The sequence below is a fragment of the Amphibalanus amphitrite genome, unplaced genomic scaffold (genome assembly GCF_019059575.1).
Source record: "Amphibalanus amphitrite isolate SeventyFive unplaced genomic scaffold, NRLGWU_Aamphi_draft 001268F_arrow, whole genome shotgun sequence".
NCBI classification, from domain to species: domain Eukaryota; kingdom Metazoa; phylum Arthropoda; class Thecostraca; order Balanomorpha; family Balanidae; genus Amphibalanus; species Amphibalanus amphitrite.
In genome coordinates, this window is record NW_024882761.1 from 51,685 (window position 1) to 77,028 (window position 25,344).

At 45.6% G+C, this 25,344-nt stretch overlaps 1 protein-coding gene across 1 annotated transcript in view; it reads right to left on the reverse strand.

The window, feature by feature from the left end:
• LOC122371662 (calcium/calmodulin-dependent protein kinase type II alpha chain-like) overlaps positions 1-16,125 on the reverse strand; it is a gene marked incomplete at its 3' end in the record, with an annotated part of 66,990 nt that extends 50,865 nt beyond the window's left edge. The window contains exons 1-2 of the mRNA XM_043348124.1: positions 16,078-16,125; positions 12,519-12,983 (exon numbers count right to left, since the gene is read on the reverse strand). Coding sequence (XP_043204059.1) covers positions 12,519-12,664 — 146 coding nt within the window. The remainder of the gene's footprint in view (positions 1-12,518; positions 12,984-16,077) is intronic.
• Between the last annotated feature and the right edge of the window lie 9,219 nt (positions 16,126-25,344).

Here is a 25,344-nt window from a genome sequence, read left to right on the forward strand (position 1 = left end):
AAGGCTAACACAAGAGTAACACAAAACACCGTAGCTACGCCTGAAGGCGCAGCCCAGAATAAAAACGTGACATAACCCAATACTCCTCAGCCCCCTCCCTTATTGGATGAGCGCCAACACATACCTACAAAACTGGCCAGCCACGTGAGCATAACTAAGTCAATTACGAAAAGGACGCCGTACAGCACAAACCTAGCACTTGCTGTTGCGCTGCGCGACACTGCTAATTGCAATTTGGGGATGGGTAATTGCATTTGGCCGACAATTGCATTTGTTGGGTGTAGGCCAGCGGGCAGCAGGCTGATACACAAACCAGACATAATTCAACAGATGGCAAACAGCGATAGGCAAAAACACAGCAAAGGGCAACTCGTGGACAACAGACAACAAACAGAACACAATAGTCGACAAACAGCACATATGAAGACAACATTTGCTAGACAGCAGGCATAACAAATTATCTAATAACCGATAAAAATGCATGACACTGTAAACAGCACACAACAGTGGATAAAGATGACACGAAGTGCACAGTTACACACTCCAAGACATCAGCAGTCGCAGGCAATGACCATCATACTCAGCCATCAGACAGTGGACAGCAGACACCAGACATCAACCTGCAGTCACCAGACAGACCCCACCAGACATCAGACAGACCCCACCAGACATCAGACAGCCGCCATCAGAAGCCATCATCAGACGACATCCGCCACACCCCGCTGCGCAGAGCCCACTTGCACCGCGCTCATATCACTCTAACGAGCCTGTCCCGCGGCAAAAATACCACCCACCCCCGGGGCTAGTCGGTCAGGCGTGTCACCAGGCTCGCGACACGCATCCGGAGCGGAGCAGACGACAGAAAAAAAAAACAGCGGCACGCGCCCCCAGGGCAGCCGGCTAGAGCCGCCTACCAGATCAATATCCAGTGTCATCTTTCGCAGAGCGCTCAATGATGGTCCCAGTGCAAGGTACAAGTGTGTGTTGCTATGGCAACGGTCGGTAGTGATCAATAAACAGACAGCTGATACTGTGCTGGTTCGAGATACAGAAACGCGGAGGAAAATAATCAAAGTATCTGAAGAAGTGAAGAGCATACGGATGAAAATGGCTCAATATAAAAGCGCCCGTTCCTGTGTTTCGGTGCGAATGTGTGCTAGCAAATACATAATGTACGTGTATTGGTCTCCTAATGTCTCCCGGCTCGGTATAGTGGAAGTAATAGTAAAACTTCCCCAGTAAAATACAAAATGGTCAACTAAAAGCACATGTATCGAGTGAAGATAGGTCAATTCTGCTGATGACAGTCGCGTGTCCAAAAAGTTTTTTTTTAATCTAAAGAAACTTATTTAGGGCAAGATCCCCCCCCCCCTGAAGCGTCCAAGACCTCCTTTCTGATACGCCAATGCCTGTGAGCAGCTGTAAGCCCAATGCCACAATCTGCACAAAGAAACTACATTCAAATATACTAGGTTACCGCGGATTAACGTTAGCATGATTAATTCTGAGCCACTAATCAACCAACATTAAATGAGATCACTGATCAAATCAACGTTCGTTGGAGACATCCATAGACTCCCACGACGTGACAAACTAAACATGCAAACATCGTCCCCAAATCAGCCAGGCCGGACCTCACTCTACAAGGGGCGTTCAAAAAGTTCTCGGCCCAACCATGAAGGAGTTGGAATTTCGGCCTGCAACGCGGTATGTTCAATGATGTGTTATTGGGATGGCCACTTACGTAGCCATTAACCAATCTGCCCTGTGATTGGCACAGGCTGCTAATTAATCGTAACATAGTTTGCTATTCCCGGTCAGAATGGGTGACGCCCAGAATAGAACAGTGATTTGGTTCATGTATTGCAGAAAAATGCACCAAAGGTTATTCACGAAAAGCTAGTGCCAACACATGTTGAGGTTTGTCTTTCTTACAGTAGCGTCAAAAAGTGGGCATCACTGTTCAATTTTGGTCAACAGATCATTAATGGTCACCCCCGCAGTGGCCAGCCATCAACAGCATTGACTTAAGAAAATATGAAAAATAAGCACTTCTTTGTGAAAAATGACAAATGTTCTGGTCTGAAACAATGCAGCAGAAGCGGAGTTGTCTATCAGGTTCCTCAAAGCCATTCTTAGACAGAGTATTAATATGTTTAAGATCTCTGCAAGATGCATCCCCCGTTTGCTGACTGCAGAGGAAAGGCAAACTCGAAAGGAGGCGTAACGCGAAAATTTTGGCCCCTATATCGAAGATCCAAAAGAGTTCATTGAAATACTTGTTACCGTGGAGGGATTGTGGGTGTCACACATTGACCCTCAGGACGTGACCGAGTTGCACAAGTGGAAGCACACTGAGTAAAGGCCACCAAATGTGTGCGACGTGTTAAAGTCAGACGGCAAGGTGACACGGGTTGCATTTTTGGATGATGGCGGGGCTCTGCTCGTTAACTTTCTAAAACAGGGGCGCACAATTAATGATGAATGCTACACCTCCCTTCGATAACAGTAGCGAGCAGCAGATATCAAGGAGAGACTAGGGAAGCTGACTAAAAGTGTGCGCCTGATCCAGGACCACGCACCAGCACACATGAGCAGGGTGACGATCAGCGAAGCAGTGAGCTGTGGCTTCGAGTTGTTGTCACAGCCACTTTTTTCTTCGTACCTTGCACCCTAAGGTTGCCACCTCTTCCCCAACATAAGGAAATTGCTTAGCAGTGGCAACTTCGCTGACAGCAAGGAGACTAAAGCAGCCGTCTTGGACGTGCCAGATGCGTCCAAAACCCACTTGGCTATGGAGACCCAGGGGCCTCTCGCGAAGCGCTGCGCGAAATATTTTTGTCTTAACGCTGGTTATTTGACTAAATGAACATTTTTGGTCTTATGAGTCGACGTCGTATCTCTGCTCCTTCATGGTCGGGCCGAGAACTTTTTGAACGCCCCTCGTAGGTTAGACTTGAAGAGGCTTACTTCCAAAGCCGACACACTATGTGAGTGTCGGGCGCCGCCAACCACTAATGGGGAGGACGACACTGCAATACGTGTCATGGATTGGAGATAACCCATCAAAGACTCGACAGAAATGGCGTTCGGGGTAATAACAGGAAGACGGCTTGTCTGAGGATTGACTACAGGTGCCAGGAAGGCCTGCACTGGCAAGTGCCCGGTTGATGGTGGTCAAAATGCATGACTACCGTATTCTGCGATTGATGCGATAGAAATGCATCAAACAGGGCTTACCACTGATGTTTCAAACATGCTAAGGCCGCCATTCTGGGGTAATGATAATTGGCATTGTGGTAACTTTTATAAAGTCTGTAGAAAGAGGCTGGGTGATAATGAGTAAACTGAAAAAGTTACCGGAGAAAATGGGCGGTCATAAATCTCCAGCAAATGGACACCACGAATCTCATGTGGTTCCAAAACTGGTGGAGACAAGCATGCAGCCACTGAAGCAGACGTCATGTTCTGCCATCGCTAGGCTCTGCTGTTATTTACAGTGCCACTTTGGCAATAATGGCAAAGAACAATGTTTGCCATTGGCTAGTTGTCATGCCACTTTTCATCCTTCGCCAGCGGCACATCATGTTTCACGATCGTCGCCTGGTCATCACATAAACACCAAACACCTTATCACCATTACCGCTCCAAGGTCCCGGGTTCAAATCCCAGCCGTTTCCCAGCCGCCCTCCACCCACCACTCCCATGCTTCCTTCCTCCCTATCATCCAAAACACCGCGAACTAACCACCCATCATCTTCGATCAAATATCAATTCAATATCAACTTCAAAGCAGCCGACGGTGCACACTGCAAAAGCTATTGCATTGGCGGCTGCCTCGTAACAAGCTCGTACCAATAACTCCGCTCGGCCGGTTTCACCTAGTAAATTAACTAGCCGTGATCGTTCGCCAGCAAACAGCCTCGTACATCAGTGGTATCACGGCAAGCAGGCACCGGCCCGGGTCGTGACGGTTTGCGCCATAGGTTTCCACCGCAAATGGGGACCATGCCCAAGAATGATGGTGTCGATGGGAAAGGTGATGTGAGTTTAATACCGGGTGGCCCAGAAAAAAACGTTCCCAACTTTAAATCAATATTTCTCAGAAAGTGATAAAGATACAACATTGAAACTTCGAATAGTCAATGCGGCACACATTTTCAGTAAATGGTGTGATTTTCATGGTGTTCGGTAAATTACTTTTTAAACGGTTCGTGTTTCAAGCATGCTACGTAAAAATTACTTTTTTGCTCCGATGTTTACTCAAAAATGTGAGTGAACAGGTCACTTTCAACCCTCGGCACCACGGCCTAGAGCCATGGCTGCTACTGGCAGCTAGTCTCATTGATGGTTCGGGTCTCAGGATGACACATTCCATCAGGCAACCACGATGGCTCTGTGCCAGTGGCATCGGAAGAAGTTTCCAGTTTTCTAACCATCTTGTGGCTCAAATGCTTTCCTGGCTGACATTCCTGGGAAAAGGTAGCTTTTCAACCAGCTTTCTTTTTTTTTGTCATCTGCTGGCAATGTTGTTTTTTCATAAAATGTTATGTGGTCTTCTGGCACAGGAACTAGTCTGTTTTAGTTTGTTTTCCTTATCCGGTCGATTTACTGTTTGATCTACTGAAAGGAGGGTAATCAGCAGTAATCCATGCACCGTGCCACGAATCATGATTTGGTGTTAAAACGAATGGCATCCATGATCACCATTTTGGCTCAGTATTTGAATATTTGGCACATAAGTGAGACACAAATATTTAAAATAAGAACATACGTGTTGGTTTCATTCACATGCTCTATTTTTCTATTCTTTTTTATAACATGGGGCGTCTAACCCAATCATCACTATCGTTTGACATCGGCAAAAAAAGCAAAAACGTCTTGCTTAATTCAACTCAAGATTGCCAGCTTGAAAATGATGGTATAGTGTTATAATTTAGCATACCAATGCGCAAAGAAATGACGCAAACTTGCTGAAAATTTTGTCTCGTTATTTGCACTCGAATTTGATATATAGGCCTCCAAAGTTCGGAACGTTTTTTCTGGGCCACCCGGTATGTGTTCGGTTAGAGTTTGGAAGGAATATGGTGGCAGCTTGGTTACGTTTGTTAGAGAATCGGTTGCAAATTGGTGTTAGTTTGATGGAAGCTAGGTGTACGTTCAGTGGGAATTTAGTGGGCATTATGGAAATTCCACCATAATTCGGTTGGAACTTAGGTATCAGCTTGACAGAGCATCGTTGTGAGTTTACTGAGAGTTTGGTGGATGTGAGATGGAAACTCGCATAATTAATAAGCTCGAGAATGTCGATAACACCCAAGATATTCATCTCGAGGGTTCGGACCCCACAACATCCATTGTCCCATTGACACTTCCGGAAGTTGAATAGAAATCCGGACCCGGTGCATTTGACAGCCGTCACGAGATAGGGTCACGATCTGACAGTTCGTGACCGTTAGACGTCTATTCGTGACCGTTCGCGAGGCGCTGGATCGTTCAACTGCCATCTGACACCGTGCAGAATACAATGGAGGGGGTAGGAGCGCGCGGCATGAGCTAGTTGCTCAAGTACCGCATTAGGTCGTGGCGCAGGCAAATGTCATGAAGCTTAATCAACTTCTCTACGCAGGTACAGGCCGTTGTCATAAAGATGAATCAACTGTTCTACGCAAGTAGAAGGTGAATAGTGTGTGTTCTGCATAGCATGCAATAAAAATAACGTTAACTCCAGTCTGAATGGCACAGCTAAAGCAGTGTGCACCATATGCGTTGTTCTACGCAATTAACAACCACCAGGATGTTGCTACTTCGTTGATAATGGCGAAAGAAGTACTCCCAGCGTGACCTAGCAACTAACCCACAGACGTCAAAGGAAGCGAAAGCGAGAGTGAGCGCCCACGGCCAGGAAACGGCACATCCCGCAGTTGCAACACATCACGAAATGTCTAACCCCCGTACTTGGTGAAGCTGCGTTCCCAGCGCTTCAGCAGCGAGCCGCACGCTGCTTCAGGGTAGTGACGGTGGTTCCGCCAACGTTCACAAAGGGGAAATGCCACAGAGCATCTTGCTAGGATCAATGTTTGCGCGATGTTTTTCAAAGCCGAAAGACTGTATATAAAAACTACAAATACTCCAATTTCCAACCACTGCACGGAAAAAGCATCTTCGAGTCACATAGGTAATTCCCCGATTTGCAATTCATACCCTGATATGCAAAAACGGTCCCGGGTACGAAGAACACAATGCAAGAAGTATCATCTCAGACACTGGACCGGTTTATCGCCTGTCTGCAAACCGGACCACTGGCCTTGGCTGACGTAATGGTAATGTTCGCCCCGACTGTTTGTTCGGAGACGACAGAGGCGTGCCGCCTGCTTTGATACGGGTGGGGAAGGGCTACGTACGGTTTGGTCGAGTTGGGTTGGGCTGGCATGGGATGGTTTAGTATGGATCAAACTGCCAGGAGCTGCGTTGGGCTGAGCTGGGCTGACAAAATACGGCCAAGTGTACGCGGAAGGTTGTCCTTTCTGTGGAAAACGTAAGTCAATCCCGGTTTATCCACAAAACACGGCAGCGCGTCGTCGCGTGACTGAATGTGGCCACTCCATGGGCCTATGGCGTGCGTTGAGACCGCGCCGCCGAGTCGCGCCCATAAGCCGTTGATAAGCTGAGTGTGGACGTCACCCGTTACACTGCTACTGCAGCCAGACGGCGTCTTCCAGGTGGTCATTGGCAGGGACAGCGCAGGGCGCCGGAACATAAATCAACTGCAAACTGGTCTATCATATTATAGCAAATAAGGTAGGACGTAACAAGCTGGTCATGAAAACCATGAGGTCCATAGGCTGTACAAGCACTAAATTAGCCAGCCTTCAGCTGAAATACAGCGGACATACGGCATATTAGCACGATATTTGACAGCATTGTCTAGGAGTTCCATTACGTTCCGATCGAGCTCCGAAGACCACAGTCGCAGTTCCGATTGCAGAACTAATAACCGGAAGTCAACAGTGTCGCCATCTCGTCAACCAATCCCGCCAAGGATGCCCGCCGCGTTGCCGTTTCTCTAAACAGATTTCGCCCCGCAGCGCCGTGAATGGGTTATGTTTACTCCACCACCAAACACGTACGAGAGAGGTTAGCACAGCTGCACCAGCGGAGATCCAATGCTCCCGATGGTCCCAACAAGATATCGCAAATCACGGGAGGAGAAAGGCAGTGCAAAGAAGCCCCACAGCGGTGGAATACGAGTCACTGCAAGGCGTGGCTACGTTTACTGACCGTAAAAGCGATTGACGGGAGGCAACTGCAAACACGTGGGCGTCTGAGGGTCAATAGATAACAGAGGTGGCCATGTCTGGGAGACTGCAATCGACTGCACCCTCACGGCGATACATTTGTCGTGTGGGGTGATGTCATGGCCTATAGAAAATCACAGACTAGGTCTGTAAATCACAGACACGAAAAACCGAGAGCATTTCAGACCAGCCCAGCGAGTCACTCGCATGCGATGGCAATGTAGCCGCGAGCACGCCTCCTGGAGTTACGTCATACCATAAACAATGCCATTACGCCGATGCTATCAATTTACACCAACGGGAATGTAGCGAGTAGCGACTAGCGTGACGGGAGTGTAGCGACTTAAATTTCAAAACTAGATATTTTGCTTTCTTTTTATTCGTCCTGCAATTGAAAGCAATTGAAAGCAATTGAATGCAAAATTTCGCTAAGTTTTCTTTCTCTGCGAATAAAACGTCGATATTGCACTAGTTCGGACGATGCGGAAGGGAAAATGGCGCGTTAACCCCCCCCCCCCCTCCCCGCCCGGCCACAAGTGAACACAGATACACGTGTAGCGCCATGAGCTTATGTCATCGCTGATCTGATGCACCTTGAGGACGGAATGTGTCGTCGCGATGTGTCTCAAGTATGTGTGCTATCGGGTATCCGCCAGCCCCTTATCGGGACACGACTGAAGCGCGCTGAAAGACTCCGCTGCGAGGCACATTACTGGATAGGGATCACAGAAATGGCCATCTTGCTCAATGGTGGCGGCGCATGGAGAAGATTCGTTACTAGATTCAAAAGACGGGCTCTAGGATGCCAGATGCCCCTATGTAACTATCATAGCCCTGGAGAATCAGTCATTAAAAAACCCATAATGCATTATTTTCGGTTCAGTTCGGAGTGCATCACCAATCCACATAGCTTGCCGCCTTCCTCAATCTTTCCAAGAAATCTTTGAGCCACATCGAGTAAACAATATACGTCGCAAGTGAATAGCATACTTTCATGGGTCAACACGTGCGGTGCATACGGAATTTGTACACAGCGACATGCAAAACTAGCATCTGTTCCAACATGGGTTTGCTTTGCTTGTGACCCGTAACTTGTTTGCTCGGACGCCAAGCAATACAATGTTGTCACTTTTGGTGGATGAAGCAGTTGGGTAGGAAAAAAGACAAAGGATATTTGACACTCAAACGTTACCACAATAAATAAGAGAAAAAGATGGAGCTCTTTCATATTTACAGCATATGATAATTGACGTCTTCTTTCATATTTACACCATACCCATAACATTTTCAAAAAAGTACAGCTTGCATTTCGTGTGTGATACCAGTCCACAGCGTTTCATATCCGATCTACCATCTTCGTGAGGCGTGACTGCTGATTCTTACCACTGCCGGACAAAACCGGTTCACGCCAAGAAGCCGAAATAAGCTGGAGCGCCGCAAAACAGACACAAAAATAGCCGAGAGGCTCCTCCGCGTGTCAAAATAGTCCGCCAGAGTTGTAAGAAAACTTACATAGCCTCCGACAAAGTGCGTGCGTCTTAGATAATAAAGGTAGGTAACGATGCCTCCTAGCTCACAGTTAGCCAAGACTAATTTTCCAGTAACAACGTGACTCGATCAGACCAAGCCGCGACGTCACGTGGCTGATCACGTGGTCCACCGCTGAGCGGTTGAGCCAGGTTACGTGCTGGCAGCAGTGATGGATGCGCTTGTCACGTGGTTGGAAACTAGACCTCGTGAAAAACTGACGGTAGGTACTATAGAAAAAGGCGACGTAACGGTTCATTCACGCGACGAGAATGCTTAGTTGTGGCCATAGCATTTCACTACCGATGAATACGATAGCTTGTACTGAAAAAGTGTTTAATGTCCATAGGTGTAGACAAGTTTTACCAACTTTTCATCGTAAAACAAGCGCAGCTGATTTTACCACCAATTTTCAGAGACGAGCTCATAACTTAACCCGCGCACCGACGGGGGGGGGCGGATATCCGCCCCCCCCCCCCCTGAGGTTTTTCGCGAATAGCGGGAAAACCGCGGCGCTACGCGCCGCGAAATTTGGTATGACTATTCCCTTATCAATTTTACACATGGTGTGCAAGTTTGAACCTCCTACCTTTCAAGGTCAGGTCACCAGGTCACTTTGAATGACCCAACCTCAAGTCACTTTTTTGCAACTTTGTCACCGTGCCAGAGCTACAGTAGATGTCGGAGGCCTTTGAAAGTCGCAGGATGTTATTAGGTCATTAGTAGCTACAATTTGTATATCTCGGAATTTTGATATCGGTGACCTAAGGTCAGGTCAATTTCGCGACCTCCCCATTATAAGTCAATGGGGGAAAAATCAACTCCCTGTTTTTACCACTAAAACGGGTCGGAATGGCCCCATATACCATACATGACTTCATATACGATCAACCTTCACTACCTTGAGGTCTGTTTTGCTGTTGGGCAGCTGTGAGGTCATGTGACGTCATCAAAGGTCACCAAAGGTTTTTGGCCAATAACTCCGTACAGGAACAAGATACAGACGCGTGGATGGTCTCATTGTGTTCAGCTCGTCAAGACGCATCGAATGATATACATGATGACCTCGAGGTCACGTGACCTGAGGTCAACCTTTGACCTTGACCTTTCGAGGTCAACATATATATCATTCGATGCGGATTGACGAGAGGATCACGATGATGCCCTTAGTTTGTTCCTATCTTGACTAATTCGAAAGTTATTCGAGAAAAACTCTCTCCATATTCAGCGCCGCCATTTTGACTTTTTCGACCCCTGTGACGTCATCTTTGACCTGACCTGAAAATGACCTTTGTAAAAATTGTAGATCTTGACCGTGCGTATCCGATGCCGTTTACCGCTTGTCGCTATCTTGCTTCGTTCTCGAGATCTCAGGGGGGGGCGGTCATCCGCCCCCCCCCCCCCGTCGGTACTAAGTTGGCGCAGACCCCCGTCGGTGCGCGGGTTAAGCCCCCGACCAAAGCATCCACCTTATTATGTAGCCAGTGAAACAGATCTGTAAAATGCACATTCCATGACCAAACACCCAAAAATAAACACAACAGGGACCGATACTAGGGACCTGATGCGAGACAGCCAGGTGTCCTGTTGTTTGTCACATTGACAGCTACCAGATGTGCTACAGAAGGGGCTGGGTTCAAAGTTCAAACATAGTTAGATAAGCCTTAGAGGAGCAAAAGCTCTGCAATAGCCAGATGTGCTAGAAGGGGCTGGGTTCGACATAGTCAGATGTGCTACATATAACAGGCTACGGCTGCAATAATCACATGTGTCAGGAGGGGTTGGGCTCGAGCTAAGTCATATGTGCTACATAAGAAGCCAGGCTCTGCAATAGCCAGATAAGCTAGAAGGGAAGGGGTTCCAACATAGTCAGATGTGCTACGGAGGCCTGGATCTGCAACAGTCAGAAATAAATCCCGAATGAAGTCAAAACGCCCACAGGCTCTGAACTGAATTTAGAGCTTCACTATAACTTCCGACCTCATCGACCCCATCATGCCAGCTAACAAAAAAATGGACATATCTGTCATTTTGACAATGATAAAACAGGGCGTCTATTCTTTAGTACGCTCTCATCAATCGTATCAATCCTCCTCTTATCAATCGAACAGTGCGTGTTACAATAATGAATAAACCACAGTGAAAGAAAAACAATTGAGATATCAAACGCGCTAAAATGAGACAAAGCGTTGGACTAATTGAACAATTAACAATCCGCAGGAAACCCAGGCGGTAGCGGAACTGGGAACCAAAACAGCGCGGAAATGGAGGCGATATGATCTAGTGGAAGAGGGGACCGCTAGGGGTAGGGGTTCACATGTGGCACAGGTGTTCGGACCGGGTGGCACAGTTGTTCGGGCCGGGTGGTACAGGCTGATGGGAGCGTTCAGAAGAGGACCTCACCGGTGCGCTGAAATTTTGACAGTTGAACCGCTCACCGCTGCCTGTAAAATGCATCTGGCATATAATTTATGATGGAGAATTGAAATTAAGTGAGCGTGTATGAGAGTGTAAACTAATCGCTGTGCTTAGATGAAGAAAGCAAACATACAAAACATCAAGCTTTCATATCATTCATTCGCTCATTCCGGGCTGCGGAGATTCCTCAAAGGAAGCCCAGCGGTGAATCCCTGCATCATCTACACAAATCGTCCCTACGAACAAACTCTCCGGCACCAAGTGAACACCATCCGGGAGTTCTCCATCGCGCCACTTCACGTCGCTCCCACACAGAGCTCCGCCGGATATGTCGTCACAGAGTTTGACAGCGGTCTCGGGATTCCAGGAGCGTGGAGGTTTGGGAGTGGCAGGCACATGGCGATAGGAGGGCTTCAGCACGTTTATCATACCAGCCAGCGCACAGGATGTTGAGAAATTGTTCCAAGAAACGCAGACGTTGTGTTTCGTAATTTGGTCAAACTAGAACAGTTTATATAACGGATTCCAATAAAGATATACGGGAGTGACTGTGTCTCTCTTGAAAAAGTTTGCATTCTTCTATGGACAGAAATGGGTGCATTCGTGTATCAAGCCATCAACTGATCACGCTAACATCCTAAATCATACGAAATAAACTGTAACGGCCGCCACATGTCCGTCCCGTACCCACATAAATCACCAGTGACGTCACTAAACCGTGCAGTGACGTCACTGGCGACCTGAGGCAGCCGTGGAGTGGAAGGGGGACCGGGGAGGCTCGGGCGGCCCGCAATTATATCACCCCCGCCACCATAATTATCTCTAGCGTTTCCACAGTATGGCGTTGCTCGTGTGCAAGGCTCGGCCGACAAGAGGTGCCGGACACGTGCTGTTGCAGTACCTAGAGTGGGGAAGATGGAGTACGTGGCTCCGGTTGTAAACTTGATGCACTAGCCGACTTAAAATGCATGCCTGAGCATAAATGTGTGTTCACTCATTAACTAGGGAAGTTTTTAGTTAGGCTAGATACATATTTCTTCAGAATTGCGTGTGATATAGCTCTCATTTATGATTTAATACAACTAAATCATCACAAAAAGTCATGCAACGAATAATTGTATGAAGTATGGTGATAGTATCAGCTAAATGAATTGTTCAGTACATTTATTTATGATTTAATGAATTCATTTACAAAATAGTTTGTCATACTTAATTTGAGACAAACACAAAAGCCTTTTTGCGGTGTTTCAGTTATCAGGTTGCAGCGATGCTTACTTTCCGATGACGGCTCCGACGTCGTAGCGCGCTGCAAACTCTCCGCTCGGATTATAGTTGGGCGCCTCCTTTGGCGATGGTTGCTTGGGCGATACCGGCGATTTTGGCGCCAAATCTGCCGCCGCCGAGGCCACGTGTGCGAACATGGCGCCACCTATGTCAGGGTCGCACGCGCTGCTGGTCAAGGTCGCGCCAAGACGTATGCTGATTGGCTAGAGATGTGAGGCAGGATGATATTGGTCGGTTGCTTGTCGATGGCGTTTTCTTCAGGCTGGACGCAACGCGAGAGGCAATCAGGCAGATGCCGAAACGTAAATATATATGCCTTTTTCAACAGTTCAGCAGAAAATATTACAAAAAAAGACAGCTGTAGATTACGGCCACTGGCTTTGAAAGACAGAAACCGTAAAAACGATGGAAAATTTCGATGGCAGGATCAGAGAGCTTTGGAAAAATTCTTATAAACTGCGGAAGCCATATAAGCATTAAAGAATATGTCGATTGTCAAAAGGATTCCTTTGTATCGAACTAGGGTTAGCTCTGTAGATGAATGGTGTTTGACTGAATGAAATGATTGACCACAGCAATACACTATGAGTTCTCCGTGCCTGTCGATATGGATATTGGACGTGAATGTGGCACTGATATGTAGACAAATTTTGGAGTGGAGGGAAAAATACATGCTCAGTAGCGTTTGTTGAACGCAAAAAAAGTCAAATATAACAACCCTTGAATGTCAAACTGACGACAGTGGCGTAGCATTGAAAATGTAACGACAGCTGATAAGGGAACAAAAATACTAAAACGCTCATTCAACCAGAATATGCAGTGGCAGAACAGAAAACTGTCACTGCATGTGTTAATGTCAATTGTTTTCTTATAGAGCAGAATACACGGCACCGTCCACTTATCAAACGTCTACGTCAAAAGACGCCAGACAGTACACTTGCAATGAGGACACATCGTGTGCGGTCTGACCGTGTCGCTCCGCAGACTTCGGGAAATTTTCGCCACAGTGTCTAGAAACATTCCAACATGCAGCACGACCGTGCACGATATGACTGCAGCAGAGTTGGAAAATGTCGCACCCAATACCCGCAGCTAGACTTATACAAATGGTGTCGCGTGATCCGGACACTGTTCGATGGTGCAGACAATTTATAGCTGGCAGACAGTCAGTCTCGTCGCAATGTCGAACTCTATTTACCCTCAGGCAAAAATCTTCATAGAGAAAAATCAAAGGACTTCAAGATACAGCATTCTTACACGAAACGGCTGGTACCGGTATGCAATATGCATCATTTGGCGATCCTATTATGGAAATGATCAGTATTCCTGCCATAGCCACTTTTTGCCGTAACTTGCAGTCTAAGCAACTACACGGTGTAGAGGGTCTGGCCAGGTTGCGAGCAGCTAGACAACCGAGAAGCCTACAATGGACCCGCGCTTGACCAGTCACCTCGATATGAATCATGAACTCCCACGCGCTGATCTAAGCCGGATAGGGTGTTCGAAGGGTGGAGCATAAGTGAGTCACCAGAGCACGTTGGCTTCGTCAGGAGGTACGGGGAGTGTCCATGAGGAGAGCCTGCATATCCTTGGTTCAACTCACTTGCCATAGTTTTATGACAACTTGAAAGGACTTCACAGTGATTGATTCGCTTTGCCCAATCGTAAATCAAAGAGCACGCTAAGCATACCCGTCCATGTCTCGTTCCGGCGATGACGTCAGCACCACTGCCGCCGCCATGGATGACGTCATCGATCGATGATGCACCGTGCACTCTGCATGTGCATTGTGCAGCGTGCAACATCCATGAACTGTGCAGAGTTGACGGGCGGCAGGACGCCAAAGTCAAGGTCACTCACCAACCCGCTGGAGAAAGAGAAAAATGGAGCTAGTAAGCATCCCTGAAGACATCCTCATTGGCAAGACATGTGCACTGGAACAATACAGCTGGAGCGACCATCTGTACAAGAACAACGCCATGCGTTTAATGTGACCGTGACTAGTCCGAAGCCCGGATATATATGGAAATTGAAACACCTTATCGGCCTCACATGTGGTTCCTCTCTTACCAATATGGACCGGTGCCAAGAACAGGGATACGATGACCTTCGCGGAATGGAGATCTCTATCGAAAATGATTGGGCGAACGCTGACAGGGAACGCAACGCCGAGAGAAGTTGATGGAGAAAGGCGAGATGGATGGCACTGCTCAGCTGAAAATGACCAGACCAGACGGCAGACTGGGTCCAATGATCAATTTCCTCCCAATGTATAGGCCATTTATAATGCTGCAGGCACCGACAGTCAATTGAGGGACCTTCCTGAGAATGACGGCAGATAGGTAGGTCGCCCTAAGAAAAATAAATGATTATCCCAGTCGCATGAAACGCGACTGGAAATTAAACATCTCGTCACCACCCACCACATTGAAAAGTTTGCTTCATGCTGGAGCGGCAGCTACGCTTCCATACCTGAATGAGGTCTTATAGCATCACAAACACTGTAACCATCCTCAATTCTGTAAGTGACAAGTTACATGTCAACCACGTCATATATGTTCAGTCAGTGAGGCTTGAAACAGCTTAGAATTCAAAAACAAAAACAGATGAATGATGGCAATTTGTCAAAGAGGAAGAGCCAGTTAATATTCAAAATCATATGATAATCATAATCATATAATATAATCACATAATCGAATGGAAAGGACCACAGGGAAAAATGTAGTGGACCATTTGAATAACTTCCGTCTATTCTTAATCATTCTGGATGCATTGGGAATGCTATATCAAAATGTCCAATAAATATAGACAATCACCACAGACAAAACTACGTGAATGAATCAGAAGCTAATGTAACACAGACATGTGTAAACACATAAACCGATGCATAACTTCGTCAATGCATACGTAGGCCTAGCCGTATCAGAATCGAGAAAATCGGAAAGATGAATCAAAATCCAACTGCGCTGCCGATCCTGCTATTAATGCCACTGCCACTGCCGCCGTCTTGCCATTATCGCTACCATCGACTCGAGGATGACGCAGCAATGCCCTGATTACAGTTCAGTGTTCTAACAACATTGAACAGGAATCCTAACTGTGTGAGGGCACAAGCAGGAATGGTTTAGGGGAGCAATGCTAGCCACGGACAGAGCCTGGGCTCGGTTCACTGAAGTGGAAAAAGTTAAGATCAGATCGCACAGGTCTCACAACTCGCCAGACTCGCTTCCACACTTGCTCGATGCGGCGCCGCCCACTACACGCTGCAAAAGTTCTTCCAATGCGAGCTCACGGACGATGCACGAATCACGATCACTTTTGGATATCAGCTCATACCCAGCAGATTACGCTATGCGTCGATCTCAAGCGCTTCACAATCCTTTGCATAAGCAAAGAGCCATCCGTTCTGTGACCAGCTAGAACCGCACACGAACACGCAAGACTCGCATCACTCACTCCTCATCGTATCAAGGCACCTAACACACACACACCCTTATTCGCACAAAGTGTCTGATAACCGCAACACCACCAAAAGACACCACAGCAATACCGTCGTCCACGAGAGCGATGCAGTACTACTGCAACCACAGGTCGGACTGCTCAGTGCTCGCTGTTTACGTCTGACTCGAGTCTCCATAAGCGGAGTGCGGCGGCCGCAGAGGCGATTCCAGGCCCGGGTCCGACGTCGTACTGGACACGAGCGCGCGATAGACCAGCGCCCGGAAGGACGCTTGACAGACGGCAGAAGCGGTAGAGACGAGGGTAGCGACACACAGGCGCGCATGGCGACGCATGTTATGATGGGTTGTGCGGAGTCGAGACTTTATCAGACGTCGTGGAAGCATGGAGGGATAGTGGCGGAGAGAAGCATGTTGGACACGTAGCATCAGCCGAAAATCAAAGGTCGAAGAGAATGCAGCACATAGCAAATATGGTCGCGGCTTGCCCTAACTGTGATCGGGAGATATCGGGGAGCCGCCACTGCCCGGAACAAATGCCAAGGTTAGATAGCTAAGGGCGATGAATGGGCTGAGGGTTTTTCAGCAGACAACTGAGACGATGCAAACGGTCCAAGGCTAGTGCATGATGCCAGGCTAAAGCAAGGCCACTTCAGTGGCAATAAATGACGAACTGGAATTTCATCCTTTCAATACTTAGGTACGTGACTTGGGCTCGCGAGCACAATTTCTGCTATCCATAAAAACACACCAGCTGTAGTTATCTCCCCACAGGAGTATGTATGCTATTGTACCATGTATGCTATTAGCCAAATAGCATTGGTACATACTTACATGCATGTTGAAATTGGGAAATGAAAGACATGTAACTTTCCTGTTACCTGTCCAATACAACTGTTTTCCATTTACCCTGGAGAGGCATACCTACCTAAAATACACCGAATTCAACATATATGAGGGCTGAGGCAATCTATTTGCTTCCAGAATTGATAATGCCACCACTGTGTTTCATTATCACATAAAATTGATATACCTATTACCTACTGAATATTTTGGTTATAAATGGCCTTAGTTCTCTGAAGTAATATGAGGTGGCTGTACTCTTCACAATCCACAGCAGCATAATGTAGTTGCATTAATATTTGTCCCTTCACAAAGTAAGAGAACTAAGACATAATGCCATGAGCATTTAGCATCATATTTAGTTAGCACACAGTCCTAATATTTCCTCTCTACCAAACAAAAATAAAAAGAGCCAATGATCAGTATGTTGGAAAAAAGGATAAAAATAAAAATAAACACACATAAAACATGTCTTCGACAAAACTAGGCATTCAGCTTTAGCACAAGAAAGTAAAATGGCAGCAGTGAAACAAGCTGCATATTGTTAGTGAACTTGAAGGCGCAATTTTAGTCAATTACTAGTGAGTAAAAAAGCTAGGTAGTGATGGGAACTGATGACAATACTTGCCAATTTCTACTCTGTTTTACCTTTTAACGATGTGTCAATGGCAAGTCAGGTTAGTTCAACCGTGAACAATCAGCAGGTTCTGCAAACCCATGGTCTCTAAGGCTAGGTTTCATTGCCATAATACCCCATCATAACCAAACATATTCAAGATCTTCCTTGAGCACTCTTGAGAGTGCTCGGGAAGGTTTCCTCTCCAGTTTGAGCTAGCTTATCAAGAAACTTATATCCATTTGATCTTGCTCCTGCTGGTTTGATAGCACGTGCCTTGGCATACAATGCTGTTAATAACATTGAATTAATTGAGCTGAGAAGAGAAGCATATATTGTGGTGCCTGAGATAATAAACACCTAAACTAACAAGTTTGACACATCAAAATACAACCAGGTTGCCACCCTGCCCCCATCCTTTCGCTTTTTCTCTTGCCTACATCATGCAGGCTTTGCTGCCCAATGTCAAGTGCACTAGCACTGAGTTTGATATTGCCTTGACCAAAATGGTACTTGTATAAACATATCAATCATAGACATATAATTTTACACTGTTATTCAGCTTACAAAACATTGTGCAACCACCACACAGCTTCTCGGAAGTCATTCTGTGGAAGGGCATTTCGCTTCTCGAGTGTTCTCGTGGAGGGCCAACTGGGTCTACAGCATTCATGCAATCATATTACAATTTTGATGTTACACATGCTGTAAGGAATGTGCAGCCTGAGCATGCGGTCAGGGTCTGATGGCATACAGACCTCTGGCAGAGTGACAGCATTGCAACCTGGCAATGTAAAAGCTACCAACTCTGCCCATACACTGACACTATTCCCAAATCCCTCGGGTTCATCAAAACTGGAGCAAGTGGACCAGTTCACTTACTTGCCAAGCTCCTCCTTAAGGTCGTAGTTATCGCTAAATTTCGTCGTAGTGCCGCTCGCCATCGTGACCACCACCCTCACGCCTGATCCGTGTCCAACTGAGCGACAGCGCCGGATTGACAGCAACAGCAGCACATTCGCCTCATCCACCGGATGAAAAAGTTTTCTACTGCCACTTATAAGATAGACGAAAGCGCTGTTTGATTTTCACGAATCCCTAATAAAACAACAACACCTACACCAAGGACAGCCTAGACTGCGGCTTCTGTAAAGGTCTAACTTGGGCGTACATGAAAGTATTGATTTCATTTATACCATTTTGTAGCTAAAGTTCTTGTCCTTTTTCAAGTCCAATACATTTTTCGTCAATTTTCAAGCACTCATATAGCAACAAACGATTCTTAAAAATAATTTATTCATATTTTTAAAAGGACATAGCAGAGACGCTTGTAAATAATTTTAATTCAAAATAATTTTACATACAAAAAGGTGTAAGAGACATGTCTGCTAGCACTTACCACTAAAATGCTGCTATATTTTCACTGCTGCATTAGCAATGCTTTGGATGCGAATAGCAACGTAAAGAGAGGATATCTATTTTTGCAGATCAATAACAATAAGACATTCAAAATGTCAATATATGCCTGGTATCCATCCTCAATTATCTTAGCATAATTCTATTTCATAGGTATCTACTGTTATATATCATACGGGGTACGGCCTTGCATACGGCCAGGCAACAACAGACAGGTCACAGGGGCGGAGCTTCCTATACAGTTGTTGATGGGATTTTGCCCCACCAACTTTAGCTGATCTCTAAGACTTTGTTGCTTTGAAAATTAATCTTTTTCGTATTGAAGAGCTTTGGAATGTCTGTTTATTGCAAAATATTATATCGGTAATGAATATGATAGGAATTGATTTAGTGTGCCAGGCCAGTGGCATTTTATTCAACTTCATGATTGGACATTGTAGGTTTGACGACTTTTTGCCCCGCCAACTTCCCTGGAAAAGCTCCACCAGGCACCAATGACAACAGATTCTGTGAGGCAAACATAAGAACAGCCGCAGGACACTTAACCCGCGAGTTGCTGGGGGGGGGGGCGTTAAACGCCCCCACTTTTTTCGCCGGGCCATAGCATAAAAACGGCGCGCCGCAGGCGCGCCAAATTTTGAGTACCTGTAGGGAATTGATTGAAGATTATTGTGACAAAGTTTCAAAAAAATCGGTCGGAAAATTTTTGAGATATCGAGGTTTTAGTGACGTCATGATTTCTGAGTTTTCGACCAAAAACGGCATATGTTCAAAAAATCATATAAAATCACAGAATAGACATACAGACATGCCGTAAACGCCATTAGACTGCCAATGCCATGAACAATCAAATGGCTATCTTCGATTATTGATTATCGTTCCGCATTTTCCAAAATCTTGAACTGAATCTTGGCAATTTCTCGTGACTACTTCACGACCATGATACATGAATTTCTTAAATTGAACTTTTTGGACCAAACACGTACACATATGATAAAATGAATGTCACCATCGTGTTCTACGCCCCAAATTACCCATAAAACATGTGTCACAGGCTGCGAATGTCAGTTTTGATTTTCGGGGATATGTGCCTTCCCGGTTGACCTGACCTTGACCCTGACCTATGCTTGACTGACCCCTACATGGAGCTGACACTCTTGTAGGCCTTATATGATGGATTGTGCACCGTTTTGACAGAGTTTATGACGAGAGGCGCCCATTGCGAAGTCCTGAAGTCAATGCCACTGAAATCCCGATTTCAGGCATTTGACCTGACCTTGAACTGACCTGTGACCTCAAAATTCAACTTTAAAGTACTCATCTGAAGCGTCTCGTCGCGTTCTTTCGTTTGCCGCCTCGTGCGTTTCGCTGCGCCTATTGGTTCTCGAGTTATCGGCTGGGGGCGTTAAACGCCCCCCCCCCCCCCAGCAAACGGTGGGTGGCGAAATACCCCAGCAACTGCCGGGTTAAAAGGACCCATTAAGCCAACATATGGTCCTCTGAGGTCAAACAAAGTCCTTCTGACCAATTCAGCATGCATCAAATTTGACGTTTTTGTGGAAGACTTATGCTGAATAGGTTACTTTTGACAACAAGCTTTTATGACATTGCTTTTATCGGCATCGCGTTTCTCTCGTCGAGATGCGCCGAAAGGACTATAATTTGACATGAAAAGGTCAACTTATAGTTACTCTCATCTTATATAGTTATACTTCTAGTTATACCTATTTATTTTTAGCTCGGGTCAAGGACCAAGGTCACGGAAAAGTTCACGTTGCATCAGTCAATTTGTGTCGTTGAGCTAAGCGCACCAAACGTGTTTTGATCCTTCTAGCATGTCTCAATCTAAAGTTATTGTAAAAAACTGACCGTTGATGACCCGAGTCCTGAGATGGCATCATGAGCATAAAGATGGGCCACGAGTGCAATTTTTCGATTCAGCGTGTCATGTTTACCTGTATTCTGATCAGTGTTAAGCATGACTTTCGTCCAAAAGAAATGCCGTTGATTTGTTCCCCTTGACTTATAGGTACCTAATGGAATTGGAGAAGTTCCCAAATGGATATGACCTTGGGTCACCGCTATTAAAATTCCGACACATGTAATCAAATTGTTGGTACTGACTGCTGATTCCTTCCCGCAATAGCCTGAGTTTCAAACTTCTAGGGTACCTATAAACTGCAGGAATGACAAATTACGATTTGTTTAGATGCGTAATCACTTATCTTGACCTGGTGACCTGGTGTTAAGTGACCTAGGGTCGCTTTTCACACACGATGCGAAATTGATGGGCATCATAAGCTACCAAGGCTCGCCGCGCTACGCGACGCAGCTATCTTCATGCAGGCAAAAAAAAAACTGGCAAGTGTGGCCAAAGGCGCCTCCCAACACGCCATCAAGGCGAACATTAACTCAAGGCAGTGGATGCCGCTATGCTACCCATCACGTCTTGCTGGGAAGGGGGGGGGGGGCTTTAACCCTCGCCGGAACAGGCCATTTTGCGTTCTTCGACGGCACAGCCACCCCCCCCCCCCCCTCGCGTTTGGCCCATGATCGAGCTAGGCAGGGGTTGGCAAATGGTGGGGCATGCCCCCTTTGGGGGTAATGAAACCGCTCGGCGGGGGGTAATGAGGGCCTCTGAGAAAGCCTCATCTTAGAACCAATGGCTCCCTTGATGGGACAGACATCACGACTGTTTGGTCCCAGGGTTCAAAGATAAAATCACTGGCCGAACGTCAACCGACGACCGTCTATTGGCGTTTTCACAGCAGCTAACGTAAAGGGGGAGAACTAGGAGTCGATCGGCCCCTGCAGCCTCTCGGCCTCTGAACTGGAGCTTTTCGGTAAAAAAAAAAAACGAGCGTACTACCCGTGACGATAGGAAGCCGCTGCTACCCAATTTGAAGTTCCTTGGCCATGGGGTGACTTTCAGGAGGTCAATGACGATTTTCGAGATGATTGAGACCCGCTGTAACTTCTTGAATTGATATGTTATGGCCTAACATGATCTCAAGGAAGAACTAACAAGTCAACGGTTATTTGTGTCAAAGCCATGAAATGTTTTAGGGTAAAAAATGATCGGCTCGAGAATACAATTCTGCTGTCATTTTGACACATCTAAGTACACTTTCAGCTAGATCCTGACCAGTGATCGGCCCTATATATTCAGATTTCAGTCTTATATGTCGGATATATCGTGAGGAAACCCAGGGACGTAAATCTATAATTGGGTTTCTGACGTCACTGTGACGTCATTTCAAGTGAGATCGACACCAAATTTTAACACAACCTCGGCTAGGTATTTAGGGAAATGTGTGCAAAGTTTCGTTTCTCTATCTCTTCGCGTTGCGACGATATCGTCGGAAAAGTAAGGGGGCAACTATGTGCCCCCCCCCCCCCAGCGGCTGGCGGGTGGCGCGGAGGCCCAGCGGCCGCAGGGTTATGATACAAATAGTTTGCATTTATGGCCTTTTGGGTAACGGGTCCAACTGGTTCCGAATTCAATTTACACCGGGTCTGACTGGTTCTAAAAATGTCCAGTCGAGTCTGGTTCGAGTCTAATTCCAAGCATTTTCACCTTTTGCCACCTCTATTTACGAGTGTCTGATTCATGCAGGGGTAAGAAAAAAATTGAAAAACCCAGAGTTCCTAAACCTAATTAAACGAATAAATGCAAGCGGTTAAGTAAAAGCGGTAAAAGCTGGCCAGTGCAACATCGCCGATCAAGTTGCGGTGCGATCGATCCATAAAATGAACTTGTGGGAAAAATAATTCAGGAGCAGGTAGGCATCTGTTTAATTGGCTTCCTGGCCGCTGTTCTATCAAAAGCGTATAATTTGTTTCAGAATTTAGAAGTACCAACACCTTGTTTGTCTCGTGTAAGCCACGAGCGCCATCAATAGTTTAAAAATCCAAAGAAAAATCGATGCTGTGAATTTCTCGATACCTGCTTTTTGTATTAAGCTCTAGTTCGAGCTGTAATCCATTATAAAATTCAAGTTTTTTCACAAAATAATTCCAATAACAACATGAAGCTGGTGTATTTAATTTTCATATCGAGCGTTATTGCAGCGAGTAATGCATACACGAATCATTATAGAAATGCCAATACAAATACAATGGCATCAAGTCGCATGACACTCGGCAATGAAAATGAATTGAGTAGAGAAGACGAGAAGCTAGTGGAGGCTATTTCTGGTGAGGTTTACCACATGCTTTCAAAATTGTTGCATGAACTAGACTACCGAGTTCGAAAACACCTGAGAGATGATCGGGAAAAAGAAGAGAAAAATGAAGAAAAGCTTCTTTCCTGGATGGAAACACACGAAGAAACACTCCGTCAAGTTGGTAAGGAGTGCAGTGGGAGGAGCAGCGAGGATCCAGTGTCAACGGACGATTGCAAGGACTGTGATAAGGAAGACGACGACAACACTAATACCCAATCACACCGAAGGCGTGTTTTATACTGGACCTAAGTGCTACAACCAAATCAACATAGTAAATAATAAGAACCAATGTTTCATTTTCAGAAGTGATTTATTTTCTGGTTTTTCATTTTCTTAAGTCTCTGGGGTCCTGCCTTTTATCTGACAAGTTATTAATACATGCCTATATTTACAGTCGAGCACGCGTCGTTTAATCCAGCACCGCTTGGGCTGTTTCCTAGGCCGCAACCGCCTTGAAAGGGGTCGGGTCTGAGACCTTCCTGCTATCTCGAGAACCAATGGTGGTATCGAGCTCCGTGAGGGGACGTTTAACAGCTCTCTACGAGATCTTCCCAAAGCACTCAAGATTTAGGTCAACTTTCGGGTCATTATCAGATCAACGCTTAAATTCTGGGGTACGGCTGCATGATCAGCATTAGAAACGGCGGAATCAGTAGTTTTTGCCCGAAATTCAGCCAAAATGACATCAAAGCCCTTACATCAAAGCCTTTACTTTATGCATCTCTCAAAAACATTTTGATCAAATTACATAAAGTTGCGCAAAGCACGTCAAATGTAGGAGAAGGTATACAAAGTTTCACATTAACAGATCGAATGCTTCCTGAGTTATTCAAGAACAGAATGGGACGTTCCGTACCCGGCTCGGTCGTGGTTTTGTGCGTCGCAATCTGAGAAAGAAAACAAGGCTCACAAAAATGACTCGTTTTAACCCGCGCCTTGCTGGAGGGGGGACGCCCCCTCAGGTTTTGAATATCCGTTTTAAGCCACGCCCCGTAGAGAATTCCATGACAAAATATCGAAACGCAAAATATCGAATCGCAAAATATCGAATGCAAATTATCGAAAGCAAAACATCGAAGTTGCAAAATATCGAAACCGCAAAATATCGAAATCGCACAATATCGAAATCGCACAATATCGAGTCGCATAATATCGAAATTGCAAAATATGGAAATAGCATAATACTGTGCATAATATCAAATAGCAAAATATCGCAATGGCAAAATATCGAAAGACAAAATATCGAACGCCAAATATCGGAGAGACAAAATATCGAAAGCAAAGTATCGAAAAGACAAAAGATCAAGTGCAAAATATCGAAAGACAAAATGTCGAAAAGAGATAATATCGAAAGCGGAATATCGAAAAGGCAAAATATCGATTGCATAATATCGAAAAGACAAAATATCAATAGCAGAATATCGAAAAGACAAAATATCCGAAAGCATAATATCGAAAAGACAAAGTATCGAGTGCAAAATATCGAACAGTCAAAATATTGAAAAAGCAAAATATCAAAAAGACGAAGGCATATGCAGCACCAGGGTGTGATAATTGACGAGGCACTAAAACTTGATTCCATGACAACTGAAGCAGTGACAACTGAACCAGTCACAGCTAAACCGATGACAATTTAACCAGTGAACAGCTGAACCAGTGGACAGCTAAACCAGTGGACAGTTGAACCAGTGGACAACTGAACCATTAGTTGATTAAACCCATCCCCTTATTGGCGTTTCAATAGAGGGAAACAGTTACATTGGGTCTACAATACTCGTAATAATCAAACCTTATCAAACCTAATCAAACCTAACCCAACGTAACCAAACCTAACCCAACTTGGCCTAACCCATCCCAACCCAACCAAACCTAACCTAACCCAACTTAACCCAACCCAACCTAACCTAACCTAACTTAACCTAATTTAACCCAACCCAACCCAGCCTAACACAGCCTGTGATGTTTTTTGCATTTCAAAGCAAAAAGTGTCGGAAATGTCAATGCATCAGCGATTCTTTTCAATATCCTGCTTTCGATATTTTGTCTTTTCAATATTCTCTGAACCGATAAGTTGTCTTTCCGATATTCTGCATTCGATATTTTGTCTTTTCTATATTCTGCCTTCGATTATTCGTCTTTTGGATGTTCTGCTTTCGATATTTTGTCTTTTCGATATTCTGCATTCGATATTTTGTCTTTTCAAAATTTTGTCTTTCGATATTTTGCCTGTACGATAGGTATCCTGTCTTTTCGATATT